Below are 11835 nucleotides of genomic sequence, written 5' to 3' on the forward strand. Positions count from 1 at the left end.
GAGGAATTGAGGGGGAGTGGTGGGAAATGAAGGAGGGAGAAGGGGAGAGAGAGGAGACCCTCCCCCCGCTCCCCCCCCAAGGCCGGAAATGTGGCCGTTGGAAGAGAAGACAAAAGGAAGAGGAAGGGAGGAAGGCAGCAGTTGTCCCAGGCCCCCACAGACCAACTCACAAGAAGGGAGGAAGGCAGCAGTTGTCCTAGTCCCCCAGAGCACATCTCACAAGACGCTGGTCACGTTTTCATGAATTACAAGGTTTTTCCAGCCACTCAAGGAAGAGCTTTCTCTCTGATTAATTTTCGAAAGAGCCTGCCGATTTTAATCATAGCATACACGATGATCCCGGTTACTAGCGCCTGAATGCCTAAGAGCAGAAAATACAGACCCAAGAACCGGCGGTGGCCCTGACGCTCGCCCGCCGCCACCTGCTGGGCCCACTCCCAGGGCTCTGAGCTGGTGGGCAGTTCCCCCGAGTGGACCCCAGCTTTCGAGGAGCTGCTGGCGGGAGTGTGGGGAGGCGGGCGCTGGGGGGCCAGACACTCCAGGTCACGCTCCCCCAGATCCCCGAGCCGCCCCGCCAGCGTGAGGTCCGGGGACGCGGCACCGCGGGGGCTCAGCTTGGCTCTGGAGATCTGGGTGCTGCTGCAGCCAGCCCACGAAGGGCCGCAGGTCACAGTCACAGAGCCAGGGATTGTGCCCCAGCAGGACCTCCGTAAGCCGGGGCAGAGCCCCAAACAGGTCTCCAGGCAGGGTCTCCAGCTGGTTGTGGTCGAGCTGGACCGTCTCCAGGCTGCTGAGGTTGTGAAAGAGCGCGCGGGGCAGGGTCCGCAGCCTGTTGTGGCGCAGCGACACGTGGCGCAGCCTGGCGAGGCCGCGGAGCAGGCCGTCGGGGAGGGCGTCCAGGCCGTTGGCGTGCAGGGCCAGCTGCTGGAGCTCGCCCAGGCCCCGGAAGGCCCCCTGCGGGAGCGCGCTCAGCCGCGGGCTCTGAGTCACCCCCAAGGCCCGGAGGCGACTCAGGTTGCGGAAGACGGCGGCCGGCAGGGCGCGCAGCTGCGTGCAGTTGAGCCACAGCTCCTGCAGGCCCGCCAGCTCCCCGAAAAGCACCTCCGGGAGCTCTGCCAGCGGGTTCTCGAACAGGGTCAAGAGGGTCAGATTGCGCGAGTGAAGGAAGAGGCCAGCGGGCAGGAACTCCAGCTGGTTTCTGGAAAGAGTCAACGAGCCCAGGTTTTGAAGGCGGTCGAAGGCGCCGGGGGCGATGGAACGGAGGCGGTTTCCGTCGAGCCGCAGCTCGCTCAGGGCGCCCAGGCTGCTCAACAGCTCTGCGTCCAGGGAGACCAGCTGGTTCGACTGGAGCAGAAGTTTCTTGAGCTTAGCCTGAGCTCCAAGCAGTCCCTTGGGGAGGTGGGTCAAGTTGTTCCCCGATACATCCAGCAATTTCAGGTTCCCCAGGTTTGTGAAGAGACGAGCAGGAAGGAAAGTGAGTTGATTCTGGTTCAGAAAGAGCTCCTGCAGGTTAACCAGCTTCTGGAACATGCTTTGGTCGAGGCTCCCTAGTGCGTTGCGGTCCAGAAACAGCTGTTCCAGAAGCAGCATCTTATCCAGGAGGGCCCCAGGGAGGTGAGTGATTTTGTTGTGCGACAGCCTGAGGGTTTTTAGTTTGATCAGGTCATTGAAAGCGCCGGGGGCAATGGCAGAGATGTGGCTGTCTGTGATCATCAGGCGCTGCAGGACGGTCATGCCGCGGAAGCTGTGACTCTGCAAGGCTCCGCGGCCCATTCGGGAGAGCAGGATGTGCGTGAGGTTGGTGGGCAGGCCCAGCTCAGCGATGCCTGCCACGCTAACCCCTGAGCACTGCACGGAGTCGCGGTAGACGCACTTGCAGGCTCGTGGGCAGGGGAGGGACTGGGCCCGCAGCAGCCCCAACAGCGCGCACAGCAGGGTCCTCTTCAGCATGTCTGAAAGGCAACCGTCTGTGGTCAGTGCCCAAGTGCTTTACGCTCATGTTGGGTCTGGTAACCTACACTTTGGCAAGGGCACACCCTCTCGCCAGAATTCTGATTTTGAACGTTGTCCAGCTACAACTAAGTCCCCCCTCCCTTTTTAGATATAGTTTCTCACTGGTAAAAAGGCATTCATTCTACACTACAGGCCTGGTTTTTTGTTGTTGTTGTTGTTGTTGTTTTTTGAGAGGTTTTTGCTATAGGGTGCATGCACCCACAGGAAAGACAGAGAGACAAGAGACAGAAAGTGAGAAATCACCACCCCCCCAGGGGAGGGCCAAACCGCAACCCCTTCCTCTCCCTTCTTCTCTCCTCGGGACCTTGGGCACGCACACACATGCGCCCCCAGTGTGAGTTTAAGCCACCGGGTCCCAACTCGAGCCGCGGTCGACTACATGGGAGTCCAGCGACATAGCCATTACGCTAACTGCTGGTCCCTTATTGCTTGTTTTTTAAGGGGGAGATTTTTGCTATAGGGCACATGCGCTTGCCAGAGACAGAGAGACAGATACAGGAAGTGAGAAATCACGGGAGTTGGGGGAGATGGCCATGCTGCAGTCCCTTTAGCAACATAACCATTGTGCCATTTGCTGGTCCCCTTTTCTATTTTAGGCTCAAATTGTTGGGACCAGCAGTTAGCGTAATGGCTATGTTGCTGGACTCCCACGTAGTCAACCGCGGTTCGAATCCCGGACCCGGTGGCTTAAACTCACACCGGGCGCGTGTGCGTGCGTGCCCAAGATCCTGAGAGGAGAATGGAGGAGAAGGGATTGCGGCGTGGCCATCCCCCCTGGGGGGTGATTTCCTGCTTTCTATCTCTCTGTCTCTCTCTGTCTGTCTGGCGAGCGCATGCGCCCTATAGCAAAAAACCTCTCAAAAAAAAATTGTTGCAATTAAAGGGTTTTCTTTTTTTTAAAAGCGATTATTAGTGTTTTCAAGCTAAGGAACAGCAAGTACTTAAAAATCTTTATGTAAACAGAATGAAAATAATCGTTCTAGCATTCACATTTTCACGCATGCATGGCAGTGTCCGTGGGGAAAACAGCTCTGCTCTTGACATTGTGACTTAACCAGCTGGCTGTGGGGGACAGCGAAGTCTGCAGCGTCACAGCCTGGTTCTCTCCCGGTCATACTCATTTCACACCAATGAACTGAACTACAGTAGTGAACACTCTGGACAGCGAACCTCTCAGGTAGCAGCAGAGCTGAGAAAAGCTGACACTAATGCTCTCATCTTATTTCAAGCACTGCGCTCTCGGCACTTCACTAACATTCATTTAACCCTTGACAACACGTTACAGGTAGGTACTATTACCATTATCCGCGAATTAAGGTACTTAGCCTTAAGAAAAATCAGAATTTGAGGGTATTTCTGACTTACCCAGTTGAAGATGTTTAATAATAACTACTCATGGTATTGAAGTGACTATGAAATACTCATTATCTGCCAAAACAATGTTTCCAAAGTGAAATTTTACACAAGTTGCTTCTTGTACCAAATTAAATTTCTTACGAACACACAGAATGCTAATTTCCTATATTTAAAAATATTTGGTCTTACCTGATAGTTCTGCACCCCAGAGCAACTGAAAGGCTTCGAGCTTTGGATATGGTTACGCACTTTCCAGAGGAAGGAGGAGGTGCCCTTGCATCCTGAGGATAAAGCCTTTCCCAGGATAGGAGCTAGGAAAGGACCGTATCTCAGAGGGCATACCCTGTGTTTAATGACCTATCTTCAAACTCAAAGCAAGACCATATATAACCTGAGCCCTAGTTGAGGTTGACTGTAGGAGCCAGCGGGAGAGAAGGTTCTCCATAAATGGCACAAATGTTTAGTGACAGCTGGATCCTTGCAGTGGCCACACCCCTGCCTGGGCCACACTTCCTGTGCGTCTTCCTTTTCACGTCCCAAGACCCCCCATTTTCCCCTCCAGTTCTTTTTTTGTTTTCTTTCTCCTTTTAGGAACAAGACTAATTTACTTTTTGCCGTTCTTATAAACAGTACTCAGATTTTTTGATTTCTCTATTCAGTGAGGAATGAGCACCTTTTTATGTAATTAAGGACTACGTGTTTCATTTCCTGAGAAATGTGGGTTTCCTTTCGTCTGTTTTTCTATATGCAAAACATCTTTATCTAAGCTGTACTAGGAGGCCACCTGTATATATTCTGGATCCTCAGTTGTAGGTATTACAAATACAGGTTTTTAATTGACAGAGGGTGCAAGCACTTGCCAGAGATGGAGGAAGAGAGTACCCTCCAATGGGGTGCAATCATACTGTAATCCCTTCTTTCTTCTTTTTTTAAAAAATATTTTATTTATTTATTTATTTAAACTTGACTGGAGAGGGCAAGAGAAAGCTGCTAGGTCTGGGACTCAGACTGTGGTTAGCCATGTGGGAGTCATGGCTGGCCCCCTCTTTCTCTTCATTTCTCCAACCTGGTGGGATTTGGGGCATGCGTGTACACACATACACACGGCCTGTTTTCCAGGTGCTGGGGCTGGATTTCAAACCATGGGCAGCTATGTGGGATTGGTTTCCCTAAACCACTAAACTATAGGGCAGCCCAACAAATTCTACTAGTTTGTGGTCTTTTCATCTTTTTCACGGTAGCTTTGGATGGATAGTTTTAATGTAGGCAACGTTTTCGATCTATTCATGATTTCTGCTTTTTTGTCTATTAGAATACATTTTCTGGGACCAGCAGCTGGCATAATGGTTCCATTGCTGGACTCCTATGTAGTTGACCATGGTTGACGTCCTGGCCACAGCCGCTTTAAACTCACGCTGGGCTGGGTGTGTGAACATGCGTGCCCAAGATCCTGAGAGGAGAATGGAGAAGGGATTGCAGCGTGGCCATCCCCCAGGAGGCAATTTTCTCACTTTTTGTCTTTCTGTCTCTGTCTCTCTGGAAGTACACATGTCTTATAGCAGAACAATCTCTCTAAAAAAATAAATTAGGGGCTGGCAAGTGGTGTGGGGGTTAAAGGTGCTGGAGTCCCATATGGCGAATCACAGTTCGAGTCCTGGACCTGTGGCTTGCTTTCTCACTTTCCCCCTCTCTTTCTCTGGTCAAATTTTAACAATTGCAATAATTAATAAAAGTTGAATAATTCTTTTTTTAAAAATTACACATTTCCCTTGGTGCTGGCAGGTGGCATGGTGGTTAAGGAATTGGACTCCACCATGGCTGACCATGGCTTAAGTCGCAGACCTGGTGGCCTGCTTTCTCACTTTCCCTGTCTCTGGTCAAGATAAAATAATAATTTAAAAAATACACTTTCTTCTCCCAAGTCAGAAAAATACTACCTGTACTTATAGTTATGTCCTTAGTACTTAAGTCTCTAGTCCACCTAGAATTGATTCCCATGTATGATGTTAGGTTTTTTTATTTTTTATTTTTTTTATTAATTAGGATAGCCAGCTGTCCTATCTAAATCCCTTCTCCCAGTGCTACAACAGTAACACTGTCATAAGCCAGTATGAATGTGTGGGTCTGCTAATTCCTACATCATCAGCTTCCTGAGATAACCTTGAATGTTTAAAGCCTAAAAACGTCTGGTGCTTCCTGAAGTGTTAAACAGACGTTCTCTGGGGCCGGCAGGTTAGCACTAGACTTACACGTGGCTGACTGCAGTTCAAGTCCTAGACCTGGTGGCTTTCTCACTTTCCCTCTCTCTCTGTTCAAAATAAAAACATAAATAACAAATAAAATTAATGTTTTAGAGGATTTTTATTGTTTTTTTAATTAAAAAAACTTTTTTTTGTATAGGGTACACATGCTCACTGGGGAGATAGAGGCAGACAGAAAGCAAGAAATCACCTCCCCCCGGGCGGATGGCTCTGCCATAACCCCTTCTTCTCCGTTCTCCTCTCAGGACTTCGGGCACGCACACACCTGTGCCTGGCTTGTTTTAAGCTGCTGAGTCCGAGCCTCAAACCACTGTCGACTATGTGGGAGTCCAGTGACGTAACCATTATGCCATCTGCTGGTCCCTGAACGATTCCTTTTTTAAAGAAAGAAACAGATATTCTCATACTACCATTGGTAGGAATATAAATTAGTGCAATTTTTTAGGGAAAAATTCCATAGTGCCTGCCAAATTTAACACACAGATAGGCCTGGCCTCATACCCACATAGGGCTGGTTGTGTGGAGGGAACCAGATCCCACATGGCCTACCATGGTCTCAGTCGTGGCCCGGCAGCTCGAAAAAGATGATAGGCATGTGTGCATGTGCCCAAAATCCTAACGGGAAGGAGGAATGGCAGAAAGGGGATTGCCACGTTACCAGCTCTATCAGAGGGGCTCTCTCTCTGGCATGTGCAAACCCTCTCGTATTAAAAAAAGATACACGGGGACCAGCAGATGGCGTAATGGTCATGTCGCTGTACTGCCATATAGCAGACCGTGATTTGAGTTCGGACCTAACTTAAAACTCATGCCAGGCACGTGTGCATGCATGCACAAAACCCTAACAGGAGAATGGAGAAGGGATTGCAGCATGACCATTCCCCCTGGAAGGTGATTTCTCACTTTCTGTATCTTTGTCTCTCTCTCTGACCAGTACACATGCCCCATAGCAAAAAAAAACAAAAACAAACAAAACCCCACAAATGTACACTGAACTTTGTCCAGCAGTCCCATTGCTATAAAATACTTAAGATATGCACACAAAACATTTATTGTAGGGTTGTTAGTAATAGAAGAAAAATTCTAAATGGCCATAGCCAAGAAACTAGTATGCACGAAGTGGGGTGTTTTCAAGACTTTAAAAAGAATGAATCTGAGGTGCAAGTGTTGACCTACTATCTAATATACACTCAGTACAAACAAGGGCAGTGTAGCATGTCCAGGGGGAGCCTCCTTGTGTAGAACTTAAATAAACCTGTATGAGGCTACCTACACATTGTTTCTAAAGTGATACAACCAAGACACCTTAGTATTCACCTTCTGGACGGGAAACCAGGGAGCAGGTAGACTTCCTCATATACTTTCCTGATAGGTTAAATGTTCTAAAAATAAAATTTAATTTTAGCACAGCAATAAAGTGAAGGTTGGGACCAGCAGTTGGCATAATGGCTTTGTCACTGGACTCCCATGTAGTTGACCGCAGTTCGAGTCCTGGACCAAGTGACTTAAACTCACGCCGGGCACATGTGCATATGTGCCCAAGATCCCTAGAGAAAAATAGAGGAGTGGGGATTGCGGCGTGGCCATCCCCCCTGGGGGGTGATTTCTCGCATTCTGACTCTATTTTTGTCTATCTGGTGAGTGCATGCACCCTAGAGCAAAAACCTCTCCAAATAAATAAATAAAATAAAGGTTAATGCTTGAATTGCAAAAGGTAAGCACTCACCTGTAATTATAGAGTGGAGTGGTACAGATGTTCCTGAATTATTTTACTCAGATTGGAAAAAGCAACCTCCAATCCATGGCATTTGCAGGTCTAGAAAAAGCACTGGAATCCCGGGACGAGTAGCTGACATAATGACCATGTCGCTGGACTTCCATGCACCGGTCCTGGACCCGGTGGCTCAAACTCACGCTGGTGCGTGTGCATGCATCCCCAAGATCCTGAGAGGAGAATGGAGGAGGGATTACGGCATGGCCATCCCCCCTGGGGGGTGATTTCTCACTTTCTGTTTGTCTCGCTCTGTCTGGAGACTGCATGCACCCTATAGCAAAAATCTATTCAAAAAAAAAAAAAAAAAAAAGAAAAAGCACTGGCATCCTATCAGCCTTTGATGTAGCCAAATGCAGCCAGAGCCCAGGAAATGCTGAACTGCTGTTCTAAGTCACATCTTACCACGCTGGGGGAAGGGCCACTGCCTCTGTTCAGGTATTACGGGGGTCTTCAAGTTCTGATCGTAGGAGGCAACTCTGAACCCAGAGTAGTTCCTCTGGTGACCAGTGAGTCAGCCACGCACAGGCACATCCAGGAAAGTGCCCCTTGCCCATGAAAATGGCAGGAAGCCAGCATGATAGAGTGGAAGCTGGGTAGTGAAACAGCAAGACTGAGTCAAATTCCAGTGAGGTTTTTTTCATTTCTTTCTTTGGAGAGAAAGAGAAGCCACAAAGAGAGAAACCCCACACTGCGATCCATCCCTGGCTTCAGCTGCCAGGTGACCACAAGCATGTGTGACTGGCGGGTACAGGATGCTGGGATGGGAACCTGGCACTCCCACATGGCCTCAGCATCATGGGAAGCTGCCTTACAGCTACACCACCATGGCTGGCCTAATTCTAGCAGAGCCTTTTAGCCTATTTCCCTGGGAAGACACTCCTAACGGTATCCAGGAAGTGCTCAGCTCATCCAGAGCAAGTTGATGAGGTAATGGGAAGTATTCTGAACAATGAAGCTCACAACTCCAGTATTCCAAGTCTTGGATTTGGGATCCACAAAAAATTCAGAAACCCGGGACCAGCAGTTAGCGTAATGGCTATGTCGCTGGACTCCCATGTAGTCGACTGCAGTTCGCGTCCTGGACTCGGTGGCTTAAAACTCATGCTGGGCACGTGTGAGTGCGTGCCCAAGATCCAATTGTGGCGTGGCCATCCCCCCTGGGGGGTGATTTCCCACTTTCTGTCTCTGTCTCTGTCTGGCGAGCGCACGCGCCCTATAGCAAAAAAAAAAAAAAAACCTCTCCAAAAAAGTCAGAAACCTCCTGTCCTGTGCGGCAGCTGTCATGTAAGTCACAGGCCCTGGACTAAGGGGTTTGTCCACTCAATAGCAGGTGTCTGCCTGAACGAATTTTTTCCTCGTTGGGAGGGAAGACTCAGGTCAAGGAAAAGCAGACACCTCTGCACTTACCAAGTCACCCACCCCCCAAACTCTGAGTAAGGACTCTCAGCTCCTAGGACTCCCTCTGGCCGTCCCTGCAATGCTCAGATGAAGCACCTGACAGCGTGTAGGAGACATGAAGATCTATGTTCGCACCATCACATGGTGGGATGTGGTACAAACTGACAAACCACAGTGACTGGGAAGAACTTGGCTCAACAGAGGTCTCACTCACCCAATCCACTGCCCAGCAGAGCCAGTCACATATGCCAGGGCAGAGGCTGCGTGTCTCCTAGAGACCAAACCCTGTCTTTCCTGTGACCTCACTGACATGAGTGAGCTCCAGTTTCTCTCTTGCAGTGTTGTTTTACACCCAGGAATGACACTGTATTTAAACGTACCATATCTTACATGGCATTAGCTTTTGGTCTGATCTTCTCAACTACCAATAGATCGTAAGGGCCTACTCAACCATTTCACTCAGAGCTGCTGACACCTGACATGTGTCTCTACGCTGTATCTGAAAGATGAGTTTCTCGGACAGACAGAATGTGGTACATGAAATGCTGCACGTACCTCCTTCAAAAAAGTTAAAAAAGAAAAAAGAGAAACAGGAAAGTATTAAGCAGGAAAGTAGAACCAAAAAGAGGGCACTATTTGTGTAACCAAAATACAACTGTATAAAGGCAAGCAAAGGTTACTTCATTTTTTTTTAACTTTTATTTTGAATAGCTTCAATCAAAAAAGACTTCATAAGGTTATTTACAATGCTGAATGTACAATTATGAATGTATGCCTTTTTGACAATAGGGTACCATCCTTGAGCAGCAATATAATTTTAAAAATATAAAGATGCAGTATCATTTCTGATATAAAGTTACTTAAAAAAAATCCAAGGTCTTAAGGAATTCACAAATCATAACGGGAAGTAACTATTTTATTAATTTAATGTGCACATAATTACCAAATTTTAATACATTAAAAATATGTGTAAATGCCCACTGTACAAAAATTAACACCTCATTCTGTTAAAAGTTCCCAACCACCTCCCACCATAAATATACAAAAACTCATTTTCAGATATGTCAAAAATGCATGCATGAAGTATCAATGTTTTCTAGAGCCTGAATTTCGCTCTTCACTGGATATTGTTAGCTATACCTGTTTTGGGAAGAGACTACATGGACAATGATATATTATTTACCATGCCTTTGAAACTGTGCAGTACTTTCATAAACATGGGAAACAAAAAATAAATAGAATAAAAACTGCAACAGTTTTTGTTTAAATGCAAGTGCAATTTGGAAAGCTTTTGAGTAGAGATTACAAAACTACTATAAAAAGGACTTCTGTGTTGGCTTAGCCATAGTTACTCAAGCGTTATTTGCAGCATTGCTGTACAGCAGTTGGTGTGAGAAGATACAAACATAGAGTTACCACTATTTATATTTCAGGGAGAAAAAAACTCAACTTTAAACAACCCTGAGGGAGACACACATTAAAAATCTTGTTATTTATTTAAAAAGTTAAAAAGTTACATATCATTATTTAACAATTACTTTCCCGGACATTTCTGTCCTTTCAGTATGTGCATAAATAAAATTTAAATCAGCAATATTTATTAATCTTAATACATCAAAATAATATATGTACAGGTTTTAAAATTTAGGTCTGTATACAGTCAAATAATTTAATGTCAAAATCAAAATGACTATGTAATGATGACCTACACAGAGAGGACTCGGTCTATCCATGGCACTGAGTAAGACACACACCTGGATTCACAGACATTCTCCAAATAATTCTCAACTTGAATAACAACCACCATGTCTACGTTCCAATCTAACTTCCTCTAACCAAAAAAAAAACTCATTTCCTTGAAAACAATATAGACAAGTGAGATTTTAAAAAATCCTTATTAACTCTAAATATTAAAAAAGGGGGGGTGTCAAAAATAGATCTTTGTGATCATGCTCTTAAAGATGTTAAATACAATCAGATAATTAGATTTTAAAGCTGCTACTTAGCAATTATTTTAATTATATGCTTCAATATTTAAACCAAAGAATGAAATTTACGATCCTGGATATCGCTAAAGAATAACACTTGAGCATATTTAAAATGAATATGGAAATTATAAAATGATCAAGAGAATAACTGTAGAAAACAGTGCTAATTCACAGCTCAATAGGTCTAAGATGCATAGCTTCATAGAATCATTCATGGAACAATTGTTCTTATCATCTACTGTGTATTAATATCATAGTGTACATTTTGATGGAAAACTTGGATTATGTTTTTATAAGAATCATCAGTGGCAGTAACAATAACAGTGATCCTGAGTATAACGTACATTTTTCAACAGTTACCAAACATCATTCAGGTCTTTGCAGCATAGAGTAAGATGAGAACTTGGTGCTACAGTTCTGGGCAACGTCTGGTGAGCTGGTAAGTACATAGAAGGGAAGCAGTGACCAGCCCCAAGCAGAAAGCACAGCATGCTACTGGCTGAGGAAGACCACGGACACCGCCACCCTGCTTTACCAGCGCAGTGTCCAGGCTACAGCAGCATCAGGTGCGTATGTTCAACGTCACTGTGAGCACTGCCAATCTGCTGGGTCTTACCTAAAGAGGCATTATTCTAATTTTGTTTAGAATTTGAACATTAATCAAGCAAAACAGAAAGTTAAACATATTTTCCACATTTCTTTCAGCTCAATGAGTATCCTTTACCTTTATCTCGTTTTTTTTCCCTCCCAGAAATTTCCATACCAAATATGCTCATTTGTAACTACTGAATCAAAAATAGGTTTTCTGTAACCTCTGGCGCCACCTAATGGCATAAGAGGAACTTCCACCAAGCTCATACTGCTTTGAAAAAAGTTAATAAAAGCCGGTACTCATTATTTTTTTAAAGCCTCATTAATGATAGGAGAGAAGTACATTAAACTTTAAAAAAAAAAATCTTACAAGGAATAATCCTAGCCCAGAAAACAAAACTCACTGATTATCCCATGTCTTTAAGTGATTGAAAAACATGGGGGGGGGGGGAAA

The 11835-nt window shown here is 45.9% G+C and overlaps 1 protein-coding gene across 1 annotated transcript; it reads right to left on the reverse strand.

The window, feature by feature from the left end:
- Positions 1 to 183: 183 nt before the first annotated feature.
- On the reverse strand, positions 184 to 3707 carry GP5 (glycoprotein V platelet). The gene is given in 3 exon segments (XM_027769455.1): positions 184 to 566; positions 568 to 1952; positions 3559 to 3707. Coding segments are annotated over 2 exon segments (1683 nt in total). The 5' UTR covers positions 1951 to 1952; positions 3559 to 3707; the 3' UTR covers positions 184 to 266.
- Positions 3708 to 11835: the final 8128 nt, after the last annotated feature.

Source organism: Tupaia chinensis, unplaced genomic scaffold (genome assembly GCF_000334495.1).
Source record: "Tupaia chinensis unplaced genomic scaffold, TupChi_1.0 Scaffold149658_1, whole genome shotgun sequence".
Classification (NCBI taxonomy): Eukaryota; Metazoa; Chordata; class Mammalia; order Scandentia; family Tupaiidae; genus Tupaia; species Tupaia belangeri.